Source organism: Pteronotus mesoamericanus, unplaced genomic scaffold (genome assembly GCF_021234165.1).
Source record: "Pteronotus mesoamericanus isolate MK-2021 breed Mesoamerican mustached bat unplaced genomic scaffold, CSHL_Meso_final contig_55, whole genome shotgun sequence".
Classification (NCBI taxonomy): domain Eukaryota; kingdom Metazoa; phylum Chordata; class Mammalia; order Chiroptera; family Mormoopidae; genus Pteronotus; species Pteronotus mesoamericanus.
The window spans coordinates 9,478,092-9,494,712 of NW_026555198.1; the positions used below are offsets into that span (position 1 = coordinate 9,478,092).

General features: G+C 40.2%; 1 protein-coding gene across 4 annotated transcripts in view; it reads left to right on the forward strand.

Annotated features, from left to right (window-relative positions):
- Positions 1-16,621, forward strand: part of HDAC8 (histone deacetylase 8) — a 235,915-nt gene that overhangs the window by 2,849 nt on the left and 216,445 nt on the right. For all 4 annotated transcript variants that reach the window (XM_054579586.1, XM_054579587.1, XM_054579585.1 and 1 more), the window contains exons 3-4: positions 758-888; positions 2,830-2,971. In XM_054579586.1, the coding sequence (XP_054435561.1) occupies positions 758-888; positions 2,830-2,971 (273 nt within the window). The remainder of the gene's footprint in view (positions 1-757; positions 889-2,829; positions 2,972-16,621) is intronic.

The following is a 16,621-nucleotide window of genomic DNA, read 5'->3' on the forward strand; positions in this document are numbered from 1 at the left end:
GAGATCAGTTGCCTCTCACACGCCCCCAACCAACTGGGGACTTGGCCAGCAACCCAGGCATGTGCCCTGACTGGAAATCAAACCAGTGACCTTTTGGTTTGCAGGCCAGCGCCCAACCCACTGAGCCATACCAGCCAGAGCTATCCTTTAATATTAACAATTATAATTATCCACAAAGCATTTTCTATATGTTAGCATTTAATCTTTGCATAAGTTCCATAAGATCTCCCCACTTTACAGATGAGGAGACTGAACTATAGCAGAGTCTTACCTGAGGTTATAGAGCTGGTAAGTACAGAGTTAGGACAGGAATACAGTTCTCTGACTCCAAATTCAAAATTCATTACAGTACAGCTACCTATAAAAGTAAAAACATAGTTGAAAGGATTATATGGCCCAATTAGGAACTGATTCATATCAAAATATCTCAGCCTACTGGTTTGTCATGAAAGCCATAACTCACAGAGTAATGTTTGTCCAATACCTGATTATTTAACTTAAATATACTTTCTTCTACTACCTATAAACTCAAGGGGAAAATCTATCCTCTCATCCCCATTAATAGAACCATTACATAGATGTGAGGAACTGAAGACTATATAGTGCAGTGGAAGAAAAGAACATGTTTATTACTTCAGCCACTGGAACCAGAAGCTAGGAGATGTATTTTCTGCTCAGGTTACTGGTTCCTGTGTCTAGCTTCTGGCATACTCTGCGTCTGAGTCACTCACTTCTCTTTGTTCTCTGTTATTATTAGAATAGTTAAGCCCAAAGTGGCCTCCATGGAGGAGATGGCCACCTTCCACACCGATGCCTATCTGCAACATCTCCAGAAGGTCAGCCAAGAAGGAGATGACGATCATCCAGACTCCATAGAATATGGGCTAGGTAAAGTCATTATCAAGCAATGGTGGGAGATGTACAACCTCCATTTATTGGTCATATCTACCTCATCTTTTATAACTTGCATGGTCATCTTTAATACTTTTTAATTAATAACTAATGTGTTAACCACAATCAACCTCTCAGTTTAGCTACATACATCTCACTTAATAAGCAAACCACATGAGTTGAGCAGAAATGAATGATGGATCAGAAGGAGGAAAATCTTTCTGTTGCTTGGGACCAGTAACAGTGCCCAGATCAGGTTTGACTGTATGTATGTTGATTTAACTGTCCTGTTGCCTTACATTTTAAATTGAGTATAATTTATGCATATGTTCTGGCTAAGTTTTCTACTTCATCTTCCATTAAATAGCTGCATTTAAAAACTTGGAAGTGGCCAACAGGTTAACCTAGAGAAACTTCATGATTTAGAAGAACTGGACTGGGAATGGGGCAAGAAACCTGTGCCGCAGGCCTGACTCTGTGCGACCATAGATAAGACATATCTCCTCTCAGACCTCAATTTTTCCATCTGTAGGATGTGACTAGTTAATCTGGACGGTTCAGTCTTTCTAGCTCAATACTTTAAAGAATTTTTTTCCCCAACACTGGAGATGATTATCTCTTGTTTGGAGCTCATTTTAGCAGAGCAGCTTTTTGGTAGGGTATGTTGTCAGTATTTTCAACCTATTCCTCCAAATAGGATTCTGAACCCAATTACCCCCACACCACCAAGCAATGCTCATGACACCATCTGGGTGTCCTACAGTTCAACTCATTCTGGCACTAATAGCTGGAGATAGCATCAAATGCCACAGATGAATGACTTAGTCCCTCAGGACTGCTATCTACTTCAGATGCCAATCACAAGCCCAGGTTGTTACCTATACTTCTGACCCACTCCTTGGGTTTGTTTAATTTGCTAGAATGGCTCACAGAACTCAGGAAACCCATTTACTCTTTAGATTACCCATTAATTATACAGTTGATCCTTAAACAACACAACTTTGAACTGTGCAGGTACACTTCTACGTGGATATTTTTCAATAAATACTGTAAAATGTTTTTTCTCTTATGCTATTCTTAATAACCCTTTCTCTAGCTGTATTGTAAGAATACAGTATACATATAAATACAAAATATGCATTAGTTGATTATGTTGTTGGCAAGGCTTCTGGCCAACAGTAGTCTATTGATAATTAAGTTTGGGGGGAGTCAAGTTAGTACATGAATTTTCAACTGCAGGGGATGGTTGGCCCCCCAAACCCCTGTGTTATTCAACTGTAAAAGGCTATAACTCAGGAACAGCCAAATGGAAGAGATGCACAGAGAAAAGTGTGGGGAAAGGTTGCAGAATTTCATGCCTTCTCCAAGCACACCACTCTCCCCAAAGCTCCATGTGTTCATCAACCCAGAAGCTTTCTGAACACTCTCCCGTAAGGGTTTTTGTGGAGACCTGGCATGGTTGATTAAATCATTGACCACTTGGTGACTGAACTAAATCTTCAGCTCCTCTCCTCTCTCTAGAGGTCAAGGAGTGGGACTGAAAGTTCCAACTCTCTAAAAATGGTTTCACTGGCAACTAGTACCAGTCCTTAAGTGTGGTCCACTCACCATCTCATTAACATAACAAAAGACACTTTTATTCTCTCATCACTTAGGAAATTCCAAGAGTTTTAGGAACTCCGTGCCAGAAATGGGTGCAAAGACCAAATATATACTTCTTTTTTTTTAATTTATTTACTTTTTAAATACATTTGTCTCTGCCTCCCCCCCACCTCTTTCCCTTGCCCCCTCCCTCCTTCCCTCCCTCAGCTCTTCCCCTTTGGTTTTGTCCATGAGTCCTTGCTATATGTTCCTTGACTTTTTATTATATATCGTAATATCATACTTCCCATTTCTCGGACTCATCTTTTAACAACTTCTTTTGATGTTTTCCCAAAGGTTATGACTGCCCAGCCACCGAAGGGATATTTGACTATGCAGCAGCTGTGGGAGGGGCTACAATCACAGCTGCCCAATGCCTGATTGACGGAATGTGCAAAGTAGCAATTAACTGGTCCGGAGGTTGGCATCATGCAAAAAAGTAAGAAAATGACCTTTCTGCCTTTTGCCTCTTTCCTTGAGTCAGTTCCCCAGTTATGTCTTACGTATCTAAGCCTACTAGGGCCTAGGTCAATTTCCAGTGGAGTATGCAGCTATTTGATACTTATCACTGTTTTAATGCCAAAGGAAACGTACTCTATGTCTTAAGTCAATCATGGCTGCTTCTGGACTGTCTATAGGTGTGGGCACCTATACGCGCCATTGTTGTAACTGTTCCAGACAGGTTTCAGCTGATCCTACTTTGAAACAGACTCACCTGTGGTAAAAATATGACTTACAGAGTGTTTCTTGGGATTGCCCCAATTCAAAGTCGTCTTGATGCCTCTAGAACCTCTTTGTAGACAGACTACAGGCATTTAGCCCACAAACTGACATCTAGCTGGCATTTATCTGTTCTAACCAGAGTATTTCCCCATCTACCAGTACTTGTATTCATACATGCCTTTTATTTATTCAGCATGTGTTTGTTAATTAAGAACATACTATATGTCATGCATAGGTTCATCATCACTAGTAAACAGAGGTATATAAATTGAAATGTAGTATGTTCTTTCCCCTAACAATTTTTGGGGGGGCGGAAATCTTCAAAATATCCAGGTACTAGCAGGATTATAGTAAAATTGGCACATTCTTTTTGAAAACTTTGGAAATAAGAGTTAACAGTGGGGGAAAACATTCTTACCTCTGGTCCCAGTAATATTATTCTTAGCAATCCATTCTAATGAAATAAACCAATTCTACCCTAAAGAAATTCATATCATAGAGGCAAGACAGCAAATAATTAGATTTGAAAGCTAAGGAAGAGTGGTTTTCAAAGAAATTTCTGCAAAATATTAATGAGGGACTAATGCTATTATATATTAAACATACAAAACTAGAAAAATGAAAACACTGGTACCATGGGTATAAAGTATGACAGATGATATTATAGTAAATTCCCCAAAGAGACAGTTATATATGAGAATTCAAACTATTATAAAGCCTGTGTTGCAAGTGAATGGGAGTGGAAAGGATTGTTCAGTAAATGATGTTGTGACAGCTTGTAGCATTTATACTCTCATCTCCTGTAATAAACTAAAATAAGTGGCAGCCGGATTGAAGAGTTAAGTATAAAAAAGCAAATTTTAAAAAACTAGGAGGAATGAATATTTATCAAACCTCTGGAGGGGAATAGTTTTCTAAGCTTTAGGAAGTAATAGAAAAAACTCATAAAGTATAAGATCAACAATTTCACTTGTGTAAATTTTTAAAATCAGCCCTGGCTGGTGTGGCTCACTGGATTGAGTGCCGGCCTGCAAACCAAAGGGTTGCTGGTTTGATTCCCAGGCAGGGCACAGGCCTGGGTTGTGGGCCTGGTCTCCAGTTGGGGGCGTGTGAGAGGCAACTGCACATTGATGTTTCTCTCCCTCTCTTTCTCCCTTCCATCCCCTCTCTCTAAAAATAAATAAATGAAATCTTTAAAAAAATTTTATACCAAAATAACTTAAAACTGTTGTGGCTATTTTTAAAATAAAATCTAAACACATACTGAAAGGCATATTTGATATAAATATGATGAAGCATGATAGATTTGTATTTTCTAAGGTATTCATATAGTGTGGTGTATAAGAAGAAATATGGACATGAATAGATAATTTACAGAGGATTTTAAGTACAACTGGAAAACATGGGGCAGTGTTCATCACTACTAATCAAAGAAATGTACATTAAAACAACCAGATAGCCTCTCTTTTAGCCTGTATTTAACAGAACTGAAAAAGATGGTACTCAGTTTGCTAGTAATAGTGTGGTTTGGTTCCACCCTTAAGAAAGCAATTTGAAGCCAGCAGGCATTAATAGCCTCTTGTGTAGTAAACCTACTCCTAAGAATGTTTCCTAAGGAAGTAATTCAAAGTATAGAAAAAAATTATTTGTATGAAGCTCTTTATCAGTGTTATTTATTTAAAAAAAGAAATAACACAAATATCTAGCAATAAGGAAATGGTGAATCCCCTCCATGGAATATTATGCTATGCTATTATTTTAAATGATGATTATGAAGGCTGTAGGGCATTTCAGCAAAATTCTTATGTGCTAATGACAAAGCAGGTTTTAAAACTGTGTGCACACTGAAATTACAACTTTGTAAAACACACACCTATGGGGAAAAAACTAGAGGGAATGATAATAGTGGTTATGTTAGGGTGACAGAATTATTGATGATTTTTTAAAATGTGTTTTTATAGTTTTCAAGTTTTCTGTGATGAGATTTTATTACTTTTGCAGCTGAAATTTTACCAAAATAAAAAGAGGCCAAAAAAAGTTACAGATGGTTACAGAATATAACAAATGGTTAAAATCTTTATTTTAATTGATTTTTGAGAACATTAATATTCAGATAAATGGGCAGAAGACATGAACAGACAATTGACAAAAGAGGAAAAATAGTAAACATGAAAAAGTACTTAGCATTACTAATAATTAGAGGAAGTGAAATTTAAACATCATATATACCTATGTATATTTTCCTCCTACCAAATTTAAGCCAAAGGAAGAAAAATCTTTAACTTTTAACATATATTACTCTTGGTAATCTATTCTAAAGTAATAAAACAATCCAAAATATAGAAAAACTGTATATGAAGATGGTAACTCCTCTCTTAAAAAAGCCAAAAAAGGAGAGGGAGACCTAAATATTCAACAGCAGAATGGTTAGGTAGTAGTATACTACAACATAGCTATTTGTTGGGCTATTATGTAACCATTAAAAGTGGTGGTTAGGGTGACTGCATAACAAGAAAAAAAATGCATATCATATAATATTGAACTTGTTTTTATTTATTTTTTAAAGATTTTATTTATTTTTAGAGGAGAAGGGGGGATAAAGAGAGGGAGAGAAACATCAATGTGTGGTTGCCTCTTGTGCACCCCCAACTGGGGACCTGGCCCACGACCCAGGCATGTTCCCTGACTGGGAATCGAACCAGTGACGCTTTGGTTTGCAGGCTGGCATTCACTTCACTGAGCCACACCAGTCAGGGCTGGCTTTGTTTTTAAAGGGCAGGTAGCTACAACATCATACATTCTCTTTGGTTAGAGTCATGTAAAAATATACGCATATGAAAAAAATCTTAGAAGAAAAAGCAGTAGACCCTGTTCAACACAGAGGTTAGGGGTACGGATCTCCTGCACAATCCAAAAATCACCTTATAAGGACAGCAAGCCCTCGGCATCTGTGGATTCCCAACCACAGAGTTGAGCCTTGAACAGCGTGGATATGAACTGCGCTGGTCAACTGAAAAAAATCTGTGTATAAGTGGACCAGTGCAGTTCCAACCTGTGTTGTTGGAGGATGAACTGTGCAACAAAATGATACCAGTGACTCTGTAAGGTATCAGAGTCACAAGGTATACGTGTATTTGTATATATACATGTATAGACTCACACACATACATATATGTGAACCTTGTTTCTACTCTCCCTACTTTTTCTATATTTTCTCAAAATGTGATTATATTACTTTTATCAATAACTTTTTTATAATAAAAACTGCTTAGAACAAGTTGTGAAGCAACTACAATATGGTCAGTGTGTGCTAGTTATGCGCAAGGTAGTGGGTTGTACAGAAAAAGGGGAAGGATCCTGTCTTCCCATTGGTGGAGATGAACAATTCCAAGCAGAGGGAAAAATAAAAGCATGGCAGGAGGAAATTATGGGGCCTTTGGAGAACTACAAGTAGTTAAATGTGGCCTGAATATAAAAGTAAATAGAGCAAAACCAGATTATAAAGGTTTTGTAAACCATGCTGAGGAGGTAGATTTTTTCCCCTGAGGCTGGTAGGGATTTACTGAAGAATTTTAGGGTGCATGGCAATGTGCTAGTTGACTCAGAAGGAACTGAGACTAAAGGCAGAGAAGGCTATTGTAATTATTCATTTAACAAACATTTATTAAGCTCCTGCTGTATGCTAGGTGACTTGGAAACGAAGAGGTATATTATTTGAGGACAGTTAGTACCAGACAAAAAGGCCATTTAGTGAATCCATTTAAAAGGGGAACTAAAAATTTAAAGTAACTAGTTGAGGGGATGGAGCTTGATAGTATGCTAACTTGAATAACTAAAAGCTATTAAAATGTTTATTTAGTCTCCTTTCATAAATTTGAATGGTACAACAAAGTGTATCAAGAATTGATTGTTTTTATTTCGGGCCTAATTGTACTAACAAAATTGCATGATTTTTCAAGACGGTACATTTCAGCTCTTGGGAGACTTGGAGCATGATCATTTAGAGGGCTGATTTTGGCAAAATATTCAAGGGCTTCATCAGTTCTCCTGAAGACTTCTTAATCATTTGGTATTCAAATCACTCTTTTGAATCATTTTTAAAGTCATTATCCTTATTTATTTTTCTCCTTTTCAGTTGTAAGCTGGGCTGCCAGATCTTGTTATCAGTTTTGTTTGTTGACTTCATGATATCCTGCATCTTTTTATAACATTTGTAATTTCACTTTGTGATAGATATGCACTGAATTACTTGCTGATGTATCTGGCAATGCATGAGAGACAAAATGGTTGAACAGATAGATGAATGGGAATAGGTGATACAGATTAAAGGACTAGGTTGTTTGAATGGGGACTGATACAAGTGGCTAATTCATTAGCAAATACTTTATGTTATGACAGTTTTGTGTCCCTAGGAAACCTCAAAACCATAGTACCACTAGGGCAAAGATAATAAATTCTCAGTAAGGAGAACTCCCTGTATCAGCAAAGGTCTAGTGCAGTGTTTTTCAAACTAAGGGCTGCAGCTCATTAATGGAACAATATATCAATTTAGTGGGCTGCAGCCAGCATTTTTTGATAACAAGGTATATTTCATGAAACTTGTTCTAGTGCATGTGTATGTGTTTGTGTGTACAAGGTCAGGATGTACATGCCAAGCTGCTGTAGAGTGGAATGGCTAACTTTGCAGACAGACATGGGTGCAAACCTAGGCTGCACCAGTTAATGTTGTGTAGGTAGCCCTGAGATTACTCCAGGAACATCATGTGCAGAGGCACAGAGGTGTGAAAGCTGAGGAAACTTCTAAGTCTGTAATTAAAGCTGGAACCAAGGGCTCCTATAGGCAAGTGGCTGGGGGGTAAGGTGGGAGAGGTATGGAGTGTGCTTGTATGCCAAGCTAAATAGCTTGGAATTGATCCTTCAAGTCAGTAGTTCTTGACCTATTTTGGTCAAGGATGACTCTGAAAATCTGATGAGAGTTATATATACTGTCCCTAGAAAAATGTACATACACAAATTTTTCCTTATAATTTCAGAAAGTTTAAAGACCTCCTAAAGCCCATGTATGGACCCCTGATTAAGAACCTTGACTTTAGGCAGTGAGGAATCACTGAAGGAATTTTTAGCCAGGGGGAGGTAACATGATCAGATTTGTATTTTAGGAATAGTCAGTAGATGAATTGTGGTGGTGGGGGTATGCTGACAAAGAAATCTGTTAGGTGAAGGCAGAAGTGATGAACACAGAAGAGGGAATAAATTCAAGAGCCATCAATAGCTGGAATAGATAAGAATGATAAGAAATTTGATGTAAATGATAAGGCAGGAGTGATCTAGATTTCTTGTGTAGATGACTGAGTAAATTGTGTTACCATTAACCAAGAAGAGTGAGGAATAAGAACTGATATCCTTACAGAACATCTAATTAAAGATGTCTATTAGAAAGCTGGCAGTAAGTTCCAGCCCAGGGCTCTCAACCTTTAATGTGCATATGAAATACCTGAGATCTTGTTAAAATGCAGATTCTGGTTCAGGAGGTCTGGGATAGGACCTAAAAATCTGTATTTGTCATTGATTTTAGAGAGACGGAGAAAGAGAAAAACATCAATGTGAGAAAAAAATCAGTTGCCTCCCATATGCACCCCAACAGGGGATCAAATCTACAATCTTTTGGTGTATGGGACGATGCTCCAACCAACTGAGCCACCTGGCCAGGGCAAAAATCTGCATTCTCTAAAAAACTCCCAAGTGCCACTAAATGCTGCCAGTCTGTGGACCATATTTGTACTAGCAAGAGGCTAGAGCCCAGGAAAATCATCGCTGAAGACTTGGCAGTCAATGGCATGATAAGTGGTAATTAAAACTAAGGAAATAGGTAAAATCACCTGGAAAGCATGTATAGAATAACACAGGGGAATAAAAACAGGCCCTGAGCCCTGGGGAATGCCAGTATTTACAGGGCAGGTGAAGGAAGAAAGGCCTGCAAAGGACTCTTGAGAAGGAATAGTCAGAGAGATAGGTAGAAATAAGTCAAGACTTGGTACAGAAACCAAAGTGAACCTCAGGACTCGTTTGGATAGCAGCATCTGCCACTGCAGAGCATGCATTCTCAATGGGGCCAATTTGCCCCCAACGGAGCAAAACTGATTTTTTTTTCTAGGGGCCGGGTTGGTTAGATGTTACATGGTTTATGGTCCTCCCTTAAAGGGCCACAGTATAGAAACAGATGGACAGCATATCTGTGTTATTAAAATTCCACGGTGGGCTCAATTAGGAAAAGTTGTCTAAAAGCTCCTTGGGTAGGGGAGCAATAATGAAAACGGTTGGGAAACTGAGCAGTAGAGAAGTAAGATTTATCAGTCAGGAGATTATGATGAAGAAGGCTTCAGCCACCCTTGCAAAAGCAGAGTGATGTAAAATAGCCTGGTGAATTTGGGGAACTACATGCAATCCACTATTGCTGGAGGGTTAAGGTACAAAGTGGGCAATGGGTCATAAAGGGTTTTGGGTATGTAGGCATCACCCAATTGAAAAATCTAGATTTTCAGGTCTCAGAGATCTTGATGAAGTAGGTTTGGAGTGGTATGTCAGAGCCTTCACTTGCAAGCTCGAAGGGTGATTCCAATGCTCACACTTTGAGAAACTCTGTAGTAGGAAATGGGAGGGGGCACTGAAAATGATATTAGGAGGTAAAATGGTTAGATTTGTGTTTTAGGAAAATAACTCTCACTGCAGTTATAGAGGATGGGTTGAAGGAGGTGTAGTAGACTGGAGGAAGGGACATCGAATAGGGCAGCAGTAGTCCTGCTGGCAGGTGGTGAGGACCTGAACTAAAGCAGAGCAGTGAGACTGGAGGATAGAGAACAGTGAAGGCTGATTTGAGACAGCTTTAAGAGATAAAATCAAGTATGAATGATTCAGTGGATACGGGAGGAGATGAAAGATGAAAAATGAAAAAGATGACTCAAAAGTTTCCGACTTGCTTGAACGGAGTCCCAAACAAGATAGGCATGAACAATAAGCTAACATGTTGAGCTATTGCTAGATACTACTTTACATGCATTTTTCTCATATTTTCTAACATTAAGAAGTAGATGCTGTTAATTATCTCTTTTACACATGGGAGTACAGAGAGGTTAAACAGCTTGCTCAAGCTTGGTAAGTGACTGCACTGAGATTCAAACCCAGGCAGTCTGGATTTTCAACCTGTGTCATTAAGCCCTGTATTATACCACCTCAATGAACATAATTAGATGGTGCTATGCAGCAGAGGTAATACCCAAGGAAATTGGAGACTCAGACTTGGAAATAGATGTGGAAGCTGAAACTAGAAACAGATGTATTGCCAGTACATAAAATCGTGGTGCAAACCATGAAAATGGATCGGATTACTTAGTGAGAAGTCAGAGAGTAAGGACAAAAAGAAAGTAGAGCCTAGAGCTCCAGGAAATACTAACTTTTTATGGGCAAGTATAAAAAGAGGCTTCAGTGAATTCAGCTGAAAAGCAAATACCAGGGCTAGCCAGATAATCAAAATAGAAAGGGACCATGGAATCCCAAAGGCACAGAGGAGATTAAAGAAGAAAAGAGCCCTCAACAGTGTCACATGCTGTAGAAGGGTCAATCCAGAGAGATACTAATGTCAGTCCTATTTGGCAACTGTTGCAGTTATTAATGACCGTGGTAAGAGAACTTTCTGGAGAATCAAGGGGAATTTCGTGGGGTAAGAAGGAGCTAAGGGAATGCATAGGAAAGGAACATTCACCTGTCCAAATGTTTGAATGCAAAAGAAAGGAGAGGGCAATGGCCAAGGGAAAATCAGGGTTGAGAGGTGGCTTTTGAGGTTAATCCTGTTTTAAGAGATCTAAGAACATATGTAGGCTACAAGGGAAATATTGAAATGTGAGAAGGATAAGAAATGGAACAAAGTCTCAGAGGAGGCAGGAGAAGATGGGGTAAATGGCTTTTGGAAAGGAGAACCACCTCTTCTGAAGCCAGACCAAAAGAAGTCAAAAGAGGTATAACAGAAGTATGTGAACTGTCTGCCGATGCCCTCTACTTTCTCTCTGAAATGACTCTTGCCTTTTTTTTTTTTTTATCACAGACCTCTCAGAATCCTTTGATTCTGCTTTTTGTAGTCTATCTCCTAGGAAGTGATCTTGTCTATTCCAGATTCCCTTAAATGGGACTCACCCTGTCCACGTAAAACATGTGCTAGAAGATATTAAAACCCAACACAGGACAGTGACTTCTAACCTGTAGAATTTGTCAAATCACATCTCGTTTGTCCACTTTGGCTGTTCCTCGCCCTTGCCTCCTCTGTCTCTTATCCCGTTTGACTCTGCATACAGCTTCCAGTATTCCTTCACCTCATTCTGATAATCCATTAAGACCTACCTCTCTAGTTCAAACATGCCCTTCTTCCTCCTATAATTTTGTTATTTGTTCTCTTGTCCTATGACATGTTAACCTTCCACCTGGTAATACAAGATCTATGTCAGCTGGGTGCCCTTTGTCCTGCTTCCCTGCTAAGAGGAGAGATTATTGTCCTAGAATGTTGTTGGTTTCATAAACTGCCACCTGGGGGCAGTATTTGGTAAAGCCATAAAATTCTGCCTCGTTTCCTTGGCAAGCTCTGTGAAAATAATGTAGCTTGGAGTTATTACCCACCTGGCGGTTAGGATCTTAGGATCAAAGCTCCTAGAGCTGCATTCTCAAGAGTTCCAGTTCCTTATGTATAGATAGAGTGGATATCAGTAAATTGCATTACAGTTCCAGTTCCCCAGAGGGCTCTATGTACAGTATAGATTGTTAACCAAGCAGCCAGACCCCCTTCTCTAGCTGCATGCCGTCCCCCCAACCTTTATAGACAAATAGATACTTGCATGAAAATAGAGGCCTGGATTCAATGTCAGCCACATTGCCTCACTACCAAAGCTGACCTCTCCTTCAACCACAGATGGCATGTCCATATCACTTCCTACTCATACCAGTTCCATGCTGGCCCCTGCAGTACAGTACGTCACCAGACAAAATAGACAAGCCTTTACCATAGTAGACTGGATCATTTTGTGCCAGTATGTGTCCAACCCATAAGACACCAGGCCTTCCAACAGAAAACTGCCCAGCCAGCCAGCAAATTAGGAACAAGCTGAGGCATGCTTTGTCCCTATGGCATCCCCACCCCTAACCTCTAGGGAATGAGATGTGTTCCAATAGAACCAAGGAAGACAGTATATCACAGTGGTTCAGTGTTACACAGACTCCAAGCTCCCTCAGTTACTAGTTATTTAAAAAACACCTCTCTGTGCTTCAGTGTCCTCATTTGTAAATGGGAGATGATAATAGTACCTACATAGAGTTAGAAGGATTAAATCTGATCATTGCATTAAAGGGCTTAGTAAAGAGCCTAGCCTATCCTGTTTGATGGAAGTCATTTATTACTTCTAGATTGTCTTAGGCTCCAGGGTTCTTAGATAGCTTCTCAGAGATAAGTCCCTGGTTCAGCAGGTCCCACAGCCTATCCAGCTGAAGTCAGCCCTGGTACTGTTTGTCACCCGCTGCACTGTTCTTACACTTCCCCTTTACGAATAAACTGCTCCTGGCTGAAAGTAGACTAGTCACTATTGCCCTCAAGACTCGTGTCCTTTGCTTTGTCAGAGTTTCACTGCCAGCATTCCCTATACCCCTGCCCCTTCTAAACATCACATAGAATTCCCTGTTCAACCCACCCTTCACACTGCTAGGCCCAATCCATACCTGCAAGGCAAATGGAGATACTCCTTACCAAGAGACAGAGGGATCACCCCTAATTGGCAAGGGTGACTGTGGTAGTGCCAACACCCAGGAGTCTTACTACCGAAGGAGCAGATGCTCTCTGACTCTAGACAAGGCCCTCTGTAAAATAAAACTGTGGACAGCAGCTTGCAGCTGGTTTCATCACATCATCCATCTCTTCCACATTGGCCTTGGGACTCTTTCTGAAAAGAAAAAGCAGGGAGTTCTTGTCAAGATAATTCCATCCTCAATATAATCACTCTACAAAATCCTTTATGTTAATCTGAAACCTAACTCAATTCCATAAGACTCTGGCCTTCACAGAGCTATCTATACCTTATGGCACCTACAACTTCATATAGATCAAGAAAGACAATGAGTGGAAAATTCCTGTGTGGTGTTCCTACCTTCTTCCAGCAAATGAGATCGTGCACCACCTCCTAGAACAGTTGTTTGCCTGGGCTATATTTTTGACAAATTCACTTAATTTGACTTCACAGAATTTCTGAGCTGCATGATAATGGAACAATTAGAGTAGCACTATCTCCAGGCGAAGCCCCAAAGTATGAAAGTGCTGTTTATAATATATATGCCTTTTTTTTCTTTTTCTAATTTTTAAAATTATTTTTATTTTTAAATTACAGCTGGCATACAATATTATATTACTTTCAGGTATACACCCCAGTGATTAGACATTATATAATTTACTAAGCAATCATCCCAATAAATCTCATACCCACCTGACACCATACAGTTATTAGAATAGTATTGACTATATTTTCTATGCTGTACTTTATATCTGTATGACTATTTTACAACTACCAATTCATACTTCTGAATCTCTTCATCTTTTTCACTCATCCCCCTGACCCCCTTCCCATATGGCAACCATCAAAATGTTCTCTGTCTCTATCAATCTGTTTCTGTTCTGCTTGTTTGTTTATTTTGTTTTTTTAGACTCAATTCTTGACAGATACATATTTATTGCCATTTTATTATTCATCTTTTTTTAAATCTTTTTTTCTTGTTCTTAAAGAAGACCCTTTAATGTTTCCTGAAATACTGGTTTGGTGGTGATGAACTCCTTTAGTTTTTTCTTGTCAGAGAAGCTCTTATCTGTTCTTCAATTCAAAATGATAGCTTTGCTGGGTAGAGAAATCCTGGCTGTAGGTCCTTGCTTTTCATCATTTTGAATATTTGTTGCCAATCCCTTCTGGCCTGCAAAGTTTCTGTTGAGGAATCAGCTGACAGTCTTATGGGAACTCCCTCATAGGTAACTAACTAACTTTCTTTTGCTGCTTTTAAGATTCTGTTTTTGTCTTTAATCTTTTGCATTTTAATTATGATGTGTCTTGGTGTGGGCATCTTTGGCTTCATCTTATTTGGGACTCTGAGCTCCCTGGACTGGTATGTCTATTTCCTTCACCAGGTTTTGGAAGTTTTCTGTCATTATTTTTTCAAAGAGGTTTTCAATTTCTCTCTTCTCCTTCTAACACCTCCATGATGTGAATGTTGGTGTGCTTGAAGTTGCCCCAGAGGCTCCTTATACTATCCTCATTTATTTATTTTTTCTTTTTGCTATTCTGATTGGGTGTTTTCTGCTTCCTTATGTTCCAAATTAGTGATTTGTTTCTTTGCTTCATCTTCTCTACTGTTGATTCCCTGTAAATTATTCTTCATTTTGGTTAGCATATCCTCCATTTCTAACTGGTTCTTTTTTATGGTTTCTGTGTCCTTTTTTATGCTGTTGAAGTTTTCACTAAGTTCATTGAGCATCCTTATAACCATGGTTTTGAACTGCTAGTTTGCTTACCTCCATTTCAATTCATTCTTTTTGTTCTTTCACCTGGAGCCTGTTTCTTTGTCTCCTCATTTTGGCTGCTTCCCTGTGTTTGTTTCTATGTATTAGATAGAGCTGCTACATCTCCTGGGCTTGATAGAGTGGCCTAATATAGTAGGTGTCCTGTAGGGTCCAGTCTCATAGGCTCCCTGTTCACCTAAGTTGGACACTCCAGGTGTGCCCTCCATGTGGGCTCTGTACACCCTCCTGTTGTAGTTGAGCCTTGACTGTTGTTGGCACCTCAATGGGAGGGATTTACCCGTAGGCTATTCAACTGTGAAGACTGGCTAGGACTTCTCCAATGTGGAAAATCAGCTGTTCCCACCTTACAGAGCAGGACTTACTTCACTGGGGCTCTGGTGCCCACTGAGTCTACCCCTTGACTTTGTTGCTTTTGGAGGTGGTTGAGTGGTGCTTCGACGTGACCTGAAGCTGTCCACCAAGTGAGCTGGCTCTGGGGCCCACCAGGAGGTGCAAACCAAGGTCAGATACCACCTGTGTTATGCCCAAGATCACCCAACATCAGCTGCAAAGCAGTCTGCAGAGGGCTGCTATTTATGCTGAGCTTGGAGGTGCCCTGGTGAGGCCAAGCTGTGAACCAGGGCCAGCTGTGCTAGTGCTGGTGCCCAGGGCTACTTAGCAAGAGTTATGGGCCATACTGAGGCCAGATGCTGCTTATTTGAGAGATTTTAGGCAAGTTTGAAGCACGAGCCAAGATAGGCCTTTCATAAGGTAAAGCCACTGGAAACAGCTTGGGTAGGCCCAAAAGTTGGGTGGGGAAGGGCCTCATGGAGTCACCAGAGTTGGGGCAAACAGCATGAGCCAGGTTGATGGAGGCTCAGGTATGGTACCTGCCTGCCAGCTCTGTTGGGGGAGGACTTGGCAAAGGAAAAATGGCCTCTGCCAGCACCTCAGTTTTGGAAAAAGCTGCCTCTCCAGGCTTCATCCTGAATCCAGACAATTCAGTTCCCCGCCTATGTCCCTGGTGCCTTTTGAGCTGCAGCCCCCATGCTGGAGCTCAGAGAGAGTGAGTTCCAGTAAGTACCTGTTTAAGCCCTTTATGAGGAATGCATAGGACTCCAGAAGCCCTCCCTCTCACTCAACCACACTCCCTGCTGATTTTTTACAGCCATAAGTCTTGGAGACTTCTCATCCTGGCACTGGAACCCTGGACTAGGGTGCCTGGTGTAGAGCTGGGACCTCTTGCTCCTCAGGAAGGACCTCCTCCACAGCCTAGATATCCCTCCCGATTTTTATCTGCCATATGTGTGTGTGGGACCTGCCTGTTCTGCATCTCTGCCCCTCCTACCAGTCTCATTGTGGCTTCTTCTTTATATCCTTAGTTGTAGGACTTCCTTTTAGCCAGATTTCAGATGGTTCTGAATGATGGTTGTTCTGTAGTTTAGTTGTCATTGTGATGTAGTTGTGGGAGGAGGCAAGTACCATGTTTACCTATACTACCATCTTGACCAGAAGTTACAAGTCTTTCTGAAATGGAGTTCCCTAGGATTATTGAAGATATTAACAATCTCTTGATGCCACCAGCAATTCATCTACTACCTCTGTATCTTCAATCCCCCAGAATCTTTTCTTCTTAAGAGAAAATAATTTGGTCCTCAGACACAAAAATGACCTTTCAGTAGCTAAAGGCTGTCGACCCCAGTCCTGGCCTGTACCATTGACTAATGCCTTCAACATCCAGGTGTAGGAGTGTGTGTAGGAGAATATGGGAGAATTTTGTCGTGTTATAGCAGT